The sequence below is a fragment of the Impatiens glandulifera genome, chromosome 4 (genome assembly GCF_907164915.1).
Source record: "Impatiens glandulifera chromosome 4, dImpGla2.1, whole genome shotgun sequence".
Taxonomy (NCBI): Eukaryota; Viridiplantae; Streptophyta; class Magnoliopsida; order Ericales; family Balsaminaceae; genus Impatiens; species Impatiens glandulifera.
The window spans coordinates 40,064,115-40,083,662 of record NC_061865.1 but is presented as its reverse complement, the minus strand read 5'-3'; the positions used below and the strand labels follow the sequence as shown (position 1 = coordinate 40,083,662).

Genomic DNA, 19,548 nt, shown 5'->3' with positions numbered 1-19,548 from the left:
GTTGAACTATTCAAATACACCTAGAAAGTTTAGACCATTTATTATTATTATTAACAACTTATTTGATAAATAGAATGCCTAGAAGAGTTTTAAATTGGAATTCTCCATTTGAAATGAGGTATAAAAGAAAAACTAATTATATAGTTAAAAAACATTTGGTACTCTATGTTATGCTTCAAATTGGCCTCCACATAAACCAAGCTTGATCCAAAAGCAAGAAAATGTGTTTTTTTTTGTGAGATATACACTAAACAAAAAATGATACACATTTGTAGAACTTGAAACTAAAAAAGTCTTCACATCAAGAGATATCAAATTTTGGAACATATATTTCCTTTTAAAAAAGACATAACACAATACAAAAAGATACTCATCCTCAAAACATCTATGAAGATGATGAAATACAAACTCAAAGTGAACAAGAATATAATAAGAAGACAATACCCTAAATCCTAAATAATACAACAGGAAATCCAACATAATTCTTGACTTAAAATAAATATAAAATTCGAGAAGATTTCATTTCAACTAGAAAAAGTAACATAAACTAAAAAATACCAAGATAGATGAATGACTACGTTTTAAAAAAATATATTTAAAATACAAGGATAAAAGAACTAACTACACACTAAATACTTTCCATTTGAAACTAAAACAAATGACAAGGAATACATAATTTAGTTTGGAAAATCTAAATGTGATGAACCAAACAACTTCAAATAAACATTTTGTAATCCCAAATGGAATGAAGCAAATGGATAAAATAATAAAGCTTTAGAACTAAAGAACACATGGAATTTAATAAAAGTACCAAAAGAAAAAAAGATATTATGTTATAAATGGGTGTAAAAAACAAAGTACACCCGAATCGTTCAATAAAAAAGTATAAGGTCTGACTAGTGGCAAAAATATATCACCAAATAGATGGGGTTGACTTCAATGGGAGTTTTGTACCAGTAGCGAAGACAATATATATACGAATACTAAAAGCTTTAGTCAGTTACAAAATTTGAAAATTAGACTACATAACATAAAAATGCTTTTCTACATAGAAAGTTAGAAGAGGATGTATGCAAACTCAAGAGAAGCCTATATAGATTAAAACAATCTGGTAAACAATAGATCATAGAGATTTCAATTGCTCTTATTAACCAAATTTATAAACAATCAGCTCATGACTATATTGATTGTTTATAAAAAAAAACAAATAAAAATAAAACTACAACAATATATGCATATATGCGGATAATATACTAATTGCTGAAATTTACAAAACTGAAAAAAAACTAAGGAAATGTTAAGATTCTCCATATAAATCTAAAAAATGCAAAATATTTCTTAGAATATAACTAACAAGAAACTCTAAAGGCACATATCAAAACCCGAAAAAAAATATGTACTTAACATTATCAATATCATGTGATTAATGGGATGTAAAGGCCCAGGGCCGACCCTGGGCCCGACCGACAAGTCGACCCTGGGGTAAGTCCGGCAAGCCCTCGGACTAGGGCAGCTGACTTCCCAGGAGAGCCAATTTATTTCAAATAATAAAATGTTTAGTCAAATTTATTGTATATTTAAATATAAAAGATTGTAGTTTAGAGATTTTATTTAGTTATGGGTTTAAATCTTATAAAAATTATTTTTTATCAACTTTTAAAACTATAACAGAAAGAAGAAGATGAACTAACTGATCTCGAACATTTTAGAAGACTGATTAGAAAACTTATATATCTTAACTTAACTAGACATAACTTTCTTTGTACAACAACTCTCGCAACCGATACAAATTGATGCAACAATACAAATTGTAAAATATTTAAAAGGAAATCTTTCGCTATATATATTTTACAAAGAAAATTAAGAAACAAAAGTTAAAGCATACTCAGATTCAGACTAGGCAACTTGTATAATAAATCAAATATCACTACCTAGTTTTGTATTATTTTTTAGGAAATTCATCTATTTATTGGAAAACAAAGAAATATGGAACAATTTCTAGATCATTTCCTGAAGTAGAATATTAAAGCTTTACAAAGACTGCATCTGAGCTAAAATGGAAAACATGCATACTAAAATATTTTGACATAAAAATTAACATACGAGTTCAACTTTGGTGTGATAACTAAAGTGCAATTCACATAACAAAGAACTTAATATTTAATGAAAGAACTAAACACCTTGATATTAATTGCAAATAGTATAAAAATTGGTTTCATAAATTTGAATCACATCTCGACAAATAATAAATTGCGGTCATCTTCACAAAAACATTCGAAGAGAAACCACTTAAGTTGATTAAATCTACCCGAAGAAAGGAATATAAGAATAGTAAGCTGTAGTGCTTCTTGAATAAACGGTGAGAAGATCAATGTGTCTTTCACGGTATAAAATACTTAATTATATATTAAAATAATAATAATATATAATTAATATGATTTTTAAATTAAACTCTTATGTTAAAAGTAACTCTCGTTTTTTAAAGTTTACAACTAACAACCTATTTTAATCAACTCTCAATTTTTACTAACATTTATATTGTGAGGTGAAAAAAAAAAGTCATCTTACATGGTTAATAATATACTATTATTTTAGTTAACAGTTTTAGAGTCAACACATTTTGTAATAATATGTCCAGATGTCAACTATTTTTTTTAATAAGACTAAGGCATTTTTTGGTTTGTGATATTTAAATAATCAAAACTACTCTAATATATTCACTCTCTTTCTCGTCATCACGTCACTTAATTCATTAATCAAAATTTTAAAATACCTTATATTTTAAATAATTATTTTTATTTTATTTATATATATCAATATCTTTACAGTCTTTTTACCAAAAATATCATCCTACTCAAAATCACCACCAAATATTATTTTTTTCTTCTATTCAGGTTATTTAAATAACCATAATCCATCCGAACAACTCAAAATTTATTTGGACGATCAATTATTTTTAAATATCAAAAACAAGAAATATTTTTTTTTAATTTATCTTAAAAAATAAAATTTAACATAAAAGATGATTTGAAAAAATGATAATTTTTAATAACACCAAATCAAATCAGTTCCAATTGAAATTATAGTTTTTCAAATGGATTAATTATAATTATGCTAATTCCTATTTTCTTCTTCTAGGGATTCGTAATTAATTGATGTTAAAAAATGTCTCATTTTCTTAACGCTAAGGACTGATTCTCTTTGGATTTTTTAAAAAATCCAACCCAAATTAATTTTCCAATCAATCACTTCTCAACAAATACATCACCCATTTCATTAATCAAAATACCAAAATACCCTATATTTTAAATTATTATTTATTATTTTATTTATATATATCAATACCTTTTAAGTCTTTTTACCAAAAATAATTATTATCTCCTCAAAATTATCACTAATCATTATTTTTTTCTCCCTTCTAGGTTTTTTCAAAAACCCAATCCGAACAAGGCCTAAAATATAATTATTTAAATAGGGAATTACATTTTGACTTGTTCATTTATTTTAAAAATAAACTCTAATTAAAAAAAATAGTTGAAAAATTGAAGAAAAAAAAAATAATTTTTCTAGTGTTGTTCATTAAAGAGTAAGTAAGCCCATGATCCTTGGTTGAACAAATAAACATGGGCTTCTCAAATTTGTGCCCAATACTATAAGGGCTTGCAGACCAAGAATTTAACCCTAGAATACTATAATATATAATTATTTTCCACAGCCATTTCTCGAGTTGCACCTCCAGAAGGACACAGCTGCTGCGCAGGACTACAACCGGTAAGTCCTCTCTCTCCGAACTGTTCTTCTGTAATACTTTTCTGTTCGAAAATGTAGATTCTTTATGCCCTTAATTTTGACATTTCTCTTTTGAATATTTTATGTTCAACATTTCTTTTTGTAATCGATTTGATTTTGGTTCCGAAAAATAAGTGATCTTCTATCTATTTGTTCATAGCTGTTATTATCCGTGTCTTCCTAGTGTATATGTTTGGGCTGCAATTTTGAATCTTATTTGATTATCATCACATAAGATTACTACAAATCCTTCACAATTTTATTTGGCAGTTCATATTGAATTTTTTTCAACTTGGATGTTTACACTTGTTTGTTGTAGTGGGTGGAGATGTCTGAAGTGAAGGCTGATGTTGTCGTACCTGAATCAGTTTTGAAGAAACAAAAGAGAAATGAGGTATGGGAAGTGAAGAAGAAAGAAGAGTTGATTGCAGTGAAGAAGAAGAATGTAGAGAACAGGAAGTTAATTTTTAACAGAGCAAAAGCATATGCAAAAGAGTATGATGAACAGGTGAGACTTGATATAGTTCATCTATCAAATTACCATTATTATATATACATATAACTTGTGAAATGAATTCAAATTGTTATTCTAATTCAGCAAAAGGAGCTGGTTAATCTGAAACGGGAAGCTAGAATGAAAGGTGGGTTTTATGTGAACCCTGAAGCAAAGCTTCTCTTTATCACTCGAATTAGAGGTATCAATGCTATTGACCCAAAGTCAAAGAAGATACTGCAACTCCTCCGATTGAGACAGATATTCAATGGAGTGTTCTTGAAAGTGAGCAAAGCAACACTCAATATGCTTCACAGGGTTGAGCCATATGTTACTTATGGGTATGTAAACTATGTTAAAAGATAAAATTCCTTTAAAATTTCATGGTCCATCTTTCTTACATTGATTGGTTGTTAATATCCAGTTATCCGAACCTGAAGAGTGTGAAAGAGCTAATTTACAAGAGGGGGTATGGAAAGCTAAGCCAGCAGAGGATTGCTTTGACCGACAATTCGATAATCGAACAGGGTCTAGGGAAGTATGGAATTATCTGTATTGAAGATCTTGTGCATGAGATCATGATTGTTGGACCACATTTCAAACAGGCCAATAACTTTCTATGGCCATTCCAGTTGAAGGCTCCTTTGGGTGGTATGAAGAAGAAGAGGAATCATTATGTGGAAGGTGGTGATGCTGGAAACCGTGAAGATTACATTAATGAGCTCATCAGGAGGATGAACTAGACTACATCTGTTGTCTCCTTTTTTTTTTCTTTTAATATATATATATATATATATATATATATATATATATATATATAATTGTGGAGATTAAATTAACTGAGTATTTTTTGGTATTTGGTTTACTTATTGAAATTTTATAAATGACTTTGAATTCTGAAGGGAGTAATATTACTTTTGAGTTATATTTTTTGTAAGCAAAATTATTGTTTTAGATTTGGTATTAATTTAATTGTTAATATTAAGTTTATATAAAAATTTCAATTGTATGATTTTATTGTAAAAAGAGTTATTTTAAGTTTATAAATTAAAACAAAGTTATTATTTATTCAAATTAATTATATATTAATTAATTTTATAAATATATATTTTTTATTATTATTATTTTAAAATTAATTTTTACACAAATCTTTACTTTTGTTCACTATTTTGGAACACTAAATTAGTTATTTTTTAGATAAATTAATGACAACTTCTATTTATTTATTTAGAAATTTATCAAATTTGTAATAAAAAAAAATACTAAAAAAAATGAATGTCAAAAATAAATAAAAATAACTTAGTCATAAAACTTGAATGTAATATTTGATATTTTTATTAGTATAAATTTATATCCTTATATATTTTATATATTATAAAATAACAACTAATTGTTTTAGGCATGGTTTTAAAAACTGTTCTCCTCCCGCTTTATTTTTGGCGAATTTTGGTCCGACCAGTTAAACCAGAATTTAATTTTTGTACAGGTGAAATAAATAAATAAAAAGAATTATTTCAAAGTAAAATAACTGCAAAATATTAAACTTTTACTTTCTTAACTTAACCAAGATTATTTTTTAACCTTTAATCTATTGTCTCTCTAAATATCATCTTCTCCACTATATCTCTCTCCAAGTATCATCTTCTCCAAGTATCATATTCCAGTTTCACACTATATCATCTTTCAGAAGGTGAGACAAGGCTCAATTTCCATGTCTTTTATTTAACTTCTCATCATAGCTAAACAAATCTAATTAGACGAAGAATAACATCAGACGAAGGAGGACACATAAAAGATAGAGGATCGACTAAACTTGAACAGATCTGATCAGACGAAAAAAGACACAAAGTAAGACATATGATCGATTAATGTTTAACAGATTTGATTAGATGAAGGAGGACACGGAAGAAGACAGAGGAACGACTAACTTTGAACTGATCAGATCAGACAAAGTGAAAACATCTAATCTTCTTAATGCAAAAGCGATCTAAGCTGAGATCGAAGCTGAGGTCTCCTCACAGATCCATTAGAATAATGGATAACCTTCCTAACCGAAAATTTTAGGCTCTAATTTTCGGTTAAAATGTCCGGTCGGACCGGATTTTGACCGGTTCGAAAGATTACCGTATATAAGTCAAAAGCCGAACCGCCTATTCTACTATTTCGCGGTCGGACCGGTTAGACCACCGGCCGGACCGCGTATTTTAAAATTATAGTTTTATGTATTATTTAATTTTTAATTTTTCATTATAATCTTTATTAATATTATATACTATTATTAATATTATTATATATCATATTAAATATATTTTATTAAATTTTAATTTATTATTATTATATATAATAATTTAATATTATATTTGTTTTAAATAATCAAATATTATAATTAAAAAATATATATTTATTTTTTATAATGATAATTTTATTAATTATTATTATTATTATTTATACTTTAATTAGATTATAAATAATATTGTTTATTATATATTTATTTATTTTATTACAAATATTAATAATATTTAAATTAAATAAATATAATTTACCTTTATATTATAATTAAAATTATATTAACTATTAAATATAATAATTATAATATTAAATAATAACATTACAATAATTAGCATGTATCATGTGCATTTGCACGAGTAATAATATAAAAAATCGTGAAAAAATATTACGGTAAAAATATTTATGGCGGGTCAACCCACAATCCGACCCAAATATATTTACTCTCACATATATATCCAAATTAACCACAGCTCTCAACCCAGCAATCCGGACACTTTAAAAATTAAGCATCATTATATAAACTAGCATGAATCCCGTGCATTTGCACGGATAAGAATTTTTATATATAAAATATTATTAATTTATTTATAAATATTTTAGATAAAATTAAGTTTATTTTAAACTTAATATTAACTTATATTTTATTCCTTCGGCACCCACTTAACCCTTTAATTGACCTTCATCTTGTGACTCATACTTTTTTATATGCAATTTTTATCCCTTTGACAAATAACTTACCAATCTTAGTCGACCTCAATTGATGACACACCTCTTATATATGGTCAAACTCAACCACAAACCATCCAATTGAGCTTCATCTTGTGACTTACTTTTTTTCATATGACTCTTTATCCCCTCGGAAAACCATGTATTGACCATAATCTTGTGACTCACATTTTTTCATATGACTCCATCCCTCGACAAACCACCCACCAATCTTAGTTAACCTTTTTTTTACTTCCACTTCAACAAATCAACAATCAATCCTCCAATTGATCACATACTTCTTATCCAACATCAAACCAACCACTATCCAACATTCATCTCGTGACCTCACACTTTGAAATGCTCGTCAAACCAACCATTAATTTCGACCTCACACTCGACAAACCACCCACCACCCGACCTCCATCTCGTGACCTCACACTTTCAAATTCTCGTCAAACTCAACCATTAACCCTCCAATTGACCCTCATCTTATGACTCACACTTTTTCATATGCTTCTCTATCCCCTCGGCAAACCACCCACTGAACTTAATCTTGTGACTCACACTTTTTATATGCCTCTATACCTCAACAAATCACTCACCAATCTTAGTCAACCTCTCTTTTACTCTAACTTCAACAAATCAACAACCAATCCCCAAATTGATCACAAATATCTTATCCAACGTCAAACCAACCATTAACCACCATCTGAAATTCATCTCGTGACCTCACACTTTCAAATGCTCATCAAACCAATAATTAATTCCAACCACACACTCGAAAAACTACCCACCACCCGACCTACATCTCGTGACCTCACACATTCAAATGCTCACCACACCAATCACTAATTCCGACCCCACACTCGATAAACCACCCACCACCCGACCTCCATCTCGTGACATCAAACTTTCAAATGCTCGCCAAACCAACCAATAATTCTGAACTCACACTTTTAGATGCCCAAACCAACCACTAATTCCGACCTCACACTTTAGATGTTTATCATTTTTTTAAAAGTTGCGCCACCATATATTATAGTCAAGAATATATCGTTGAAAATATAAATTTTCATGTTTTGGGATTCGAAACCTAGTCTTCCGCAAGAAATGTGAACACTTAAACTGCTAGACCACTTATGATTTTTGAAATAATTTTATTATTTTGTGTATGCATATATATTTTGTATTTAATATTTATTACCAATTAGTTAACCACCACTCGACATTCATCTCGTGATCTCACACTTTCAAATGCTCGTCAAACCAACCATTAATTCTAACCCCACACTCGACAAACCAACCACCACCCGACCTCCATCTCGTGACCTCACACTTTTAAATGCTCGTCAAACCAACCACTAATTCTGACGTCACACTCGACAAACCACCCACCACCTGACCTCCATCTCATGACCTCACACTTTCAAATGCTCTTCAAACTAACCATTAATTTCAAACTCACATTCGACAAACCACCCACCACCCGACCTCCGTCTCGTGACCTCACACTTTCAAATACTCGCCAAATCAACCATTAATTCTGACCTCACGCTCGACAAACAAATCAAGAATACATCGTTGAAAATATAAATTTGCATGTTTTGGGATTCGAAACCTGGTCTTTCACATGAAATGTGAATACTTAAACCGCTAGATTACTTATGATTGTTGAAATAATTTTATTATTTTGTGTATGCATATATATTTTGTATTTAATATTTATTAACAATTAGTTAACCACCACCCGACCTCCATCTCGTGATCTCACACTTTCAAATGCTCGCCAACCCAACCACTAATTCCGACATCACACTCGACAAATCACCCACCACCCGACCTCTATCTCGTGACCTCACACTTTCAAATTCTCTTCAAACCAACCATTAATTCCAACATCACACTCGACAAACCACTCACCACCCGACCTCTATCTCGTGACCTCACACTTTCAAATGCTTGCCAAGCCAACCACTAATTCGGACTTCACACTCGACAAACCACCCATCACTCGACCTACATTTCGTGACCTCACAATTTCAAATGCTCGTCATACCAACCATTAATTCCAACAACCACCGACCACCCAACCTCCATCTCGTGACCTCAGACATTTAAATGCTCGTCAAACCAACCACTAATTCCAACATCACTTTGCATGTTTTGGGATTCAAACCTTGGTCTTCCGTAGGACATGTGAACACTTAAACCGCTAGACCACTTATGATTATTGAAATAATTTTATTATTTTGTGTACGCATATATATTTTGTATTTGATATTTATTATCAATTAGTTAATTTTTATATTAACATAAAAATTATTTATACTCATAAAAAAATATTATATATATATGATGAGTGAAAAAATGTATGTTAAAAGATAAAATGTATTTATATAAAATTAATGATAAAAACTAATAATATATATATATATATATATATATATATATATATATATAAATATAAGGTAAAATTATGAAGGTAGGTGCATTTATAAAAATAGAAAAAAATTTGTTTATATTTATATATAAATAAAATAAATATAAAAATTATGAAGTTAGATTCATTTATAACTATTTTTTTTGTTTATATCTTGAATTAATATTAATATAGATAATGTTTTAGATAATATATGATAATGAAATATATATTATATATAATATATATAATAATAGAAAAAACAAAATTTAATTAAGAAATAAAGAGGAGAGAGAAGAGAGAAAATATTTGATGATATGGATTATATATGGATTAATGTGATGCTTGTTGACTTTAAACATTATTTTATATATATAAATTGTTATTAATAAATATATAGAGTGATGATACAGAAAATGATTATGGGGGAACGAAACCTTAAACGAATCCACCTGCCATGCCATGTAGGTAAAATAATAATTAATTTTGCTTTCTTTTTCCACGTTGGATAATCCCCTCATTTCAAACTCCTCTCATTTCCTCTTAAACATTCTCTCTCTTCAATCCATCCTCGCTCAAACTACTCTCATTTTCGCTAAACAACCCTCTCTTCAATCTATCTCCGCTAAAACTCACTCCCATTTCCGCTCAAACTCACTCTCAAATCCGCTCAAGCTCTAACCCTAAGTATCCGCTCAAACTTTAACCCTAAATATCCGCTCAAACGGAGTCCGCTCAAACAATGACAGAGAAAAACAATAAAACTTTAGGTAAAAGAAAAAAATTCAGATAGAGATGAAAGGTAAGTTATCGTTGTTGCACTATTTTTATTTACCGTGTTCCTTGTTCATTGTGGATCTATTGAAGCATTAACTTTGTTGGGGTTATGAATTAAAGATCTGAAGATTTAGATGAATTTGAATCTAAACAATGGTTGTTTTTATTCATGAGACTGGGATCTGCGCTTGTTTATTCTTCATTGAATCAGTTCTTTATTTTCTGGTATATGATTGACTGTCGATATATATATACCATTTTATGAAGCAAATGATTTGCGCAAACCAACTCCTTTCAAAAAAACATCACGTAGTTCAATATATGAAAGTTATTTGTTGGATAACTCTTTGAAATTTAGGTGAGTGGTAGAAGGAAATGAAAAAGATAACAGAGGTATGAAAAAGTAAAGAAAAACTCACAGCCAATATTATCCACCTCACTTTGTATTCTCCCGTTTAAACAATCAAGTAGTTGTTATGAAATAAGACATGAAGAAAGACAATTGATAAATATTAAGCTTAAACTGTTAATATTGTGTTGTCATGTGTGTTAGACTATGTTGTCATGTGTTTTTAGTTATGTTGTCCTATGTTGATTACAGTACTAGTGTCTTCTTTATTATTTTACTGTGTTTTGTACTGTGTTTTCCAGTGTCTTACACTTTGTAGTCCCTTGTCTTACACTAAACTATGTTGTCCTATGTTGTTACTATGTGTTATCACTATACTATGTTAACTTTATTGTGCTGTGATATTTGGATGCATATTTTTCTACCCATAGGTTATGATTCTCATTTTTATTTGGTCGTTTACAATACGAAGTCGAAGACAATGGATATCATTGACAATAGGCCACTCCCGAAGGGTATTGTATGAAATACAAGACCAGAATATTGTACGAAACAAAATTATCCGAAACATTAATGTAATGGTTTTATGTTAGTAGAATTAAAACATTTACTTTTTGTGAACCATCAAGTTGTACTTAACGTTTTAATGTGAAGCAACAAGTTGTACTTACCATTTACTTCTTGTAGAAATATAACATTTATGTACTTAGGACAACATAATAATAAACACAGGACAACATAGTACAAAATACAGGACAACATGGTATAAGACACAGGACATCACCGTTATAAAAACATGACAACATAACAACATAGTATTGGTTTCTAGAACCGTTATAATTTTCGACACTAACACTAAATCTAGAACCTGATTTCTTCTTTTCTTTCTAAATGTAAAGTAATGATTTATTAAATTTCATTCATAAAGTAATGAATATAACATTTCTGTAATCGTTTTATTTTTCAATTAAATCGAAGTTAAAAAACAATTAAAACGAGAAATATATTATCCAAAACAAAGTTATCTTTGAGAAACATATTATTAAGCAAATTTATCTTCTGATGTTGTCCCCACATGAATTATCTTTGGGAAACATATTATCAGATACATGATGTAATTGACCCGACAACAATGAAGTAAATGATAGTTGAGTCGAGACTAGATGGGTGGTGAAGTGTTGATTCCATTGCTCTTGCGTTGATATTGGAGAAGGATTACTTGTTGCGGTAGTATCCTAAAACAAAATGACAACGGAGTCTTAAAACATAGTGTAATATATAGGAGAACATAGTGTAATATATAGGACAACATAATGTAATACATGGGACAACATTATGTAATACACGGGACAACATGGTATTGGACATAGGACACATAGTTTAATTGCAATCTTCTCTGCGCACTTGGATCTAAAATCTTGTGAGATCTAATATGTCTAGAATCTGAAGGACTCAAATGATGATTATGCTGAAGAATGACACTACTAATCTGAAAATCAAAATCATTCCTCACAACAATGTTGATCATCGCCTTACAATCGGTCTTGGTGGAAGGTCTAAGTTGAAATATATTCTCCACCCTTGGCATAAACGAACCACTCTTTACACATCCAACAGAGAAAAGAGAAAATTTCTTCTTGCCATCTGGTCCATTCCTCGTTCCCAACTTTCGGACTCCAAAACCCATTGATTGGCATACAATCTATAAAATTCTCGAAGGTCATTTTCAGAAACAAACGACATCCCAACCTTTGGAATTTTGTCTTCGGTACATTGTGATGATGATTCATCCATAGGGCTACATAAGAATACAAAAAAAAAATCAACACAAAGAATACATGACAACACATGAATAACATATTATAGTAATACAAGACAACATATTGGATAAAACGCATGAAAATATAGTTTAAAACACGAAACAACATATTACAATAATACAAATGACAATAGAATATTAACATTTCGAGTAACTTAAATATTTATAACACATGACAACAACGTATAAAAATACAAGACACCATAGTTTAGGACACGGGACATCATAGTTTAAGACACGTGACAACATAAAACAAAATAGAGGACGACATAAGTTAACAAAAATATTAACAATTTTACACATGTTTTTGATAACAGCAGAATATTAACAGTCTAACTACATAAACAACAAAAAGATATACCTATTTATGTCCTCAGTTGTTGGTAGGTTATTTTCAGAAATAAACAACATCCCAACCTTGGGAATTTTTTCTTCGGTACATGGTGATGATGGTTCATCCATAGGGCTATATAAGACAAAAAAGAGAAATCAACACAAAGAATACATGACAACACATGAACAACATATTACAGTAATACATGACAACATATTGGATAAAATACAGGAAGACATATTGGATAAAACGCATGAAAATGCAAAAACATATAGTTTAAAATACAGAACAACATATTAAAATAACACAAATGACATCAGAATATTAACATTCCGAGCAACTTCAATATTTACACGAGACAACATAGTTTAAGACACGGGACATCATAGTTTAAGACACGGGACAACATAGAACAAAACAGAGAATAGCACAAGCCAATAAAAATATTAACAGTTTTATACAGGTTTTTGAAAATAACATAATATTAACAGTTTAGCTACATAAATAACAAAAAGATATATCTATTTATGTCCCCGGTTGTTGGTTCCTACACATAACAATCACAAAACAACAGAAAAATGTGAATATCTTGAAACAAACAAAAGAACAATAAAACAAAAAAAAGTAAACTATGATGGCAGAGAAGATATACCATTAGAAGAAGAAGCTAAACGGACAGTCGGATAGTGATGAAGACGAATCTAAACAAAACGCAGATCTCCAGAAGTAGTGATCTATTCAAACGAACAAAAGAACAGTAAGAAGTTAAACGACGAGGATGAAGACGAATCTAAAGAACGGAAGGAGAATAAGCTAAACGGCGAGGATGAAGAGGAATCTAAAGAATGGAAGGAGAAGATGATAAACAGTTTGCCGAGGGTGAAGAAAATGGAAGAAGAAGAAGGAGGGTTTTGTTTGATCATGAGCGGGAAATCAGATGAGAGTTTGCTAGAGAGAGAAGATGAAATTTTTTTTCTCTTTCTTCCGTGGCATGTCAGGTGGATTCGCTTAAGGTTTCGTTCTCCCAATTAGCTCCTTATATCAACTAGGAAAATTTCCGTACAATGCACACGAATAAGGATAAAAATAAAATAAATTAAAAAAATTATAATAATACTTATTCAATGTTTAAAATTATTAAAATAAAGAATATAACGCTCTCATTCCACATTTTATTCATTTCGATAAAACAACTTATTTTCTCACATGTTTCATCACATATTTTTTTCCGAATAGTCAATTAAATATTGATTCATATTTCTTTAACCACTTTCAAATAATACCGGTCTATTATCCCTCGAAAAACCACATCTCAATCACATTTGGTTAAAGGTTGTATTTGTTACGTTAGGTTGCAAGTTCGAAACCTACAAATAACATTTTTAAATTTATTTTTAACCGTTTTAAGTTTATGGCGGGTCAACCCACAATCCGACCCAAGTATCCATTTACTCTCACATAAATATCCAAATTAACCACAGTTCTCGACCCGGCAATCCGGACACTTTAAAAATTAAGCATCATTATATATATATAGATTAATTAGTTAAAAATTGAACTTTTATTGATTAAATGTCTCGCGTTCATCAAATTTGTGTTAAATCTTAAATATAAAGTGTTGTTAGCCTAGTTGGTTAAAGGGTTATACTTGTTTTGTTAGATTGCAAGTTCGAAACCTACAAATAACATTTTTAAATTTATTTTTAACCGTTTTAAGTTTATGGGCAGGTCAACCCACAATCCGACCCAATTATTCATTTACTCTCACATAAATATCCAAATTAACCACAGTTCTCGACCCGGCAATCCGGACACTTTAAAAATTAAGCATCATTATATATATATAGATTAGTTAATTAAAATTTTGAATTTTTATTGTTAAAATGTCTCGCGTTCATCAAATTTGGTGTTGAATCTTAAATATAAATTGTTGTTAGCCTAGTTGGTTAAAGGGTTGTATTTGTTTTCTTAGGTTGCAAGTTCGAAACCTACAAATAACATTTATAAATTTATTTTTAACAGTTTTAAGTTTATGGGCGGGTCAACCCACAATCCGACCCAAATATCCATTTACTCTCATATAAATATCCAAATTAACCACAGCTCTCCACCCGACATTCCGGACACTTTAAAAATTAAGCATCATTATATATATATATATATATATTAGTTAGTTAAAAATTTGAACTTTTATTGTTAAAATGTCTCGCGTTAATCAAATTTGGTGTTGAATCTTAAAAATAAAGTGTTGTTATCCTAGTTGGTTAAAGGGTTGTACTTGTTTTGTTAGATTGCAAGTTCGAAACCTACAAATAATATTTTTAAATTTATTTTTAACCGTTTTAAGTTGATGGGCGGGTCAACCCACAATCCGACCCAAGTATTATTTACTCTCACATAAATATCCAAATTAACACAACTCTCGACCCGGCAATCCGTACACTTTAAAAATGAAGCATCATTATATATATATAGATTAGTTAGTTAAAAATTTGAACTTTTATTGTTAAAATGTCTCGCGTTCATAAAATTTGGTGTTAAATCTTAAATATAAAGTGTTGTTAGACTAGTTGGTTAAAGGGTTGCACTTGTTTTGTTAGGTTGCAAGTTCGAAACCAACAAATAACATTTTTAAATTTATTTTTAACCGTTTTAAGTTTATGGGCGGGTCAACCCACAATCCGACCCAAGTATCCATTACTCTCACATAAATATCAAAATTAACCAGAACTCTCGACCCGACAATCTGAACACTTTAAAAATTAAGGATCATTATATATATATATATTAGTTAGTTAAAAATTTGAATTTTTATCGTTAAAATGTCTCGCGTTCATCAAATTTGGTGTTGAATCTTAAATATAAAGTGTTGTTAGCCTAGTTGGTTAAAATGTTGTACTTGTTTTGTTAGATTGCAAGTTTGAAACCTACAAATAACATTTTTAAATTTATTTTTAACAGTTTTAAGTTTATGATCGGGTCAACCCACAATCCGACCCAAGTATCCATTTACTCTCACATAAATATATAAATTAACCACAGCTCTCGACCCGATAATCCGGACAATTGAAAAATTAAGCATCATTATATATATATATATATATATATATATATATATATATATATATGTTATGTAATATTATATATTTTAATATAACATTATTGATAAAAAAAATTTATATTATTAGTACGAAAAAAATATAAATATTTATATGGTAAGAGAGAGTAAAAAATATTTAATAATTAAATTAAGAGAGAGAAATATATATATATTTTAAAAAAGAAACATATATATATATATTAGGAGAGAGAAAATAATTAAGAGAAATAATTATTAGGAAAGAGAAATTATGAAATAAAGATAAGGAGAGTGGAAAGAGGAGAGAGAAAATATTTGATGATTGAATTATATATGTAATGAGATTAATGTGGTTTATGTTGATTTTAAACATTATTATTATATATATATATATATGTTTATTATTAAATATAAAAATAAATAGTTATGTAATATTATATATTTTAATATAAAATTATTAATAAAAAAAATTTATATTATTAGTGTGAAAAAAATACAAATATTTATAAGGTAAGAGAGAGAGTAAAAAATATTTAATAATTAAATTAAGGGAGAGAAATATATATATATTAGGAAAGAAATATATATATATATATAATTATTTAGAGAGAGAAAATAATTAAGATAAATAATTATTAGGAAAAAGAAATTACCTTATTTGTTAATGATTGTGGAGAGAGCGTTTGGTACATCTCTAACATTTAAATTTATATTGTTAAAATTTTCCGCATTCAATTTAAAATATAAAGTGTTATTAGCTTAGTTAATTAAAAAATTATACTTATTTTGTTTTGTTGCAAGTTCAAACCATACGTATAACATATTTAATTTTATTTTTAACCGTTTTAGTTTATGGGCGGGTCAACCCAAAATCCGACTCAAGTATCCATTTACTCTCATATATATATCCAAATTAACCACATCTCTCGACCAGTTAATCCGAACACTTTAAAAATTAAACATCATTTTATATATATATATATATGAGAAATGATTAGGTGAAGGAATTTGGTGAAGGAATTTAGTGAGGGATTGAGGTGGCATAATTTTATTCGCTGAAAAAATCAAATAATTTCTCTATTTTCTCTCTTTCCTCCCACTTTTACATTTTACAACAATGAAGGTGATGCCAAGTCATTTCCTCACCAAATTCATATATATTACAATAAATAATAAATAAATATTCATTATACAATGATAATTTAAATCATATATTCTTTATAATTAATTAAAATGATAAAATTGTGATTATATTCTTATACTACATTTTAAGTTATATAACACATACAAAATTATAAATCATATATAATTTATATATTTATATAATTCAAAACAAACAACCATAAATTTTACTACTATAGAAAACAAACATAGAACCACAATACTATTTATGTTTTAACAAAATTCATAAAAAATTTGCAAAATTAGAAATGACCTTAATAATAGGCAAATTATAAAAATGGTCTTTTGGCTTGCAAAATGTCCATATTGTCCATCTCCCTAAAACCCCTAAATCCTCTTCTTTTTGCCATCCCACTATTCTCCAACTTCCAATCTCCCATTCTTTTTGTTCATCTTCTCTCTTCCTAAAAACCCTAAACCTCTTTCCCATCCTCACGACTCTCCAATTTCCCATTCAACCAGCAGGTTTCCTTAAATTCTAATCCCTCTTCCCCATTCCACGGCTCTCCAACAATTCTTGTTCAACATCAACAGAAAGAAAGGAAGGTTAGTTAGATTCTTCCTAAATCTCTCTTTCGCAATCTCTCTTCCCGTGATGCGAATGGTAAAGTTCATGACGCGAAATGCATTTCTCCTGTTAGGAGGAGCTTTAAAGCTAATGGTTTCGTTAACCCTTTTGTTGGATCAGAGGAAAGATCGAAATGCGATGATGATGATTTTCATTCTTTATTCTTTATATAAGTTGCTTTCTTCTTATTGTTCGAATTGGGAGATCGAGAGAGCCAATACGTTAGTGAAATTGCTTCCCAAGCTTGTAAAAGGCATATCATGAACATGCATGTATCCATCGTTTTAGTTGGTGAATATTGATTATGATGCGTCATTCTTAGGAATGATGCTGGACATGATTTAATGACAAATGTAATATATCTCCTTTTATCTTTTGTACTTGTTTAGAATCCAATTTTAATGTTCTATAAGTTTCTAATACAACATGGCTACGAAGAGATAAATTGTTGCTTGAGATTTCTTCCATACAATTGATGTATGGAGGTGGAGATAATATGGGCATGTTGGTGTTTTGTTATTGAGAACTCAAAAATTAATCAAGTAAGAAGATCGAAACTACTACTGCCGCATTTGATTTGCCCCCAAAACAACATTAATCGAGATTTGACCATGGGTATGCCGGGATAGTTAGGTTAGAGACAATTGCATTATACTTAGAAACCACATCTATATTTATAAAAGAAACATGTATGTAAAGAATAGTTATTAGGCTATATTAGTTTTAGAGTAATGATAGGGAGTTAAAGATTTGTAGCGAACTTGATAACTTAATATTTACTTATTTTTATTTTTTATATTTATTAATAATTTTCTCTCTTTTCTCATTACTTACATTTTTCTCTTTTATCTTAAATATGACACATTTAATAAAAAATAATAATTAATTAGGAGAATAATAACATGGTATGCTAGTTGAATGTTGTTGTAGTTGATTGACCTTTATGAAGTTAATTCTTTATGAAGTTAATTCTTTATGTAGTTGATTGAGTTTCAATAGTTGATTGAGTTTCTAGTAAATCTCAAAAAATGAACCGACATTAAAAGAACAAGATTTTTAAGAAGAGAAAAGAGAGAAAAATAACACTTAAGAGTTTTAAAAATAGAATCAATCGGTTGAGTAAAATGATTAATAATTTTTCTTTTTATTATTATTAATATATATATTATTAAATTAATAGATGATAGAATTAATTAATTGGATTAAAAAATATATATTTTTTATTTTCTTATATATAAATTTTAATTAACATAATTAATTATTATTTATTTTAATTTGAGTAATTTTTTATTATTGAAAAATAAATTTTATTTTTTTTAATAAATAAAATGAAACAAATTATTGAAAAAGAGAAATAATTAAAATGCCATTTAGAGTGTCATGTACAATAATTTAAAAAAAAATATATTTATAATAATAAAAATTAAAGAGATAAATTATTAAGTGTTTTTTAATAATAAAAATTGAATTTTTCATTGAATCCATTATATTTAAATATTTAAGATAAAGAGAGAAAATGTAAGTAATGAGAAGAGAGAAAAAATTATTAATGAATATAAAAAATAAAAATAAATAAATACTGAGTCATCAAGTATAATCAGCACTCCACGTTCGCTGCCTCATTCGCTACAAATTTTTCGCTCCCTTATCATTACTCTTAGTTTTAATGGATTGCATGTAGCTCTCAACTAATTGATAATTGATTCATAATATTTGGAATTTCTATTTATTTTGATGGGAAA

At 28.7% G+C, this 19,548-nt stretch overlaps 1 protein-coding gene across 1 annotated transcript; it reads left to right on the top strand.

Annotated features, from left to right (window-relative positions):
- Window positions 1-3,707: 3,707 nt before the first annotated feature.
- On the top strand, window positions 3,708-5,059 carry LOC124934308 (60S ribosomal protein L7-4-like). The gene is made up of 4 exons (XM_047474820.1): window positions 3,708-3,771; window positions 4,109-4,297; window positions 4,388-4,623; window positions 4,707-5,059. The coding sequence occupies exons 2-4, from the start codon at window positions 4,118-4,120 to the stop codon at window positions 5,023-5,025; spliced, it is 735 nt and encodes a 244-aa protein (XP_047330776.1). The 5' UTR covers window positions 3,708-3,771; window positions 4,109-4,117; the 3' UTR covers window positions 5,026-5,059.
- Window positions 5,060-19,548: the final 14,489 nt, after the last annotated feature.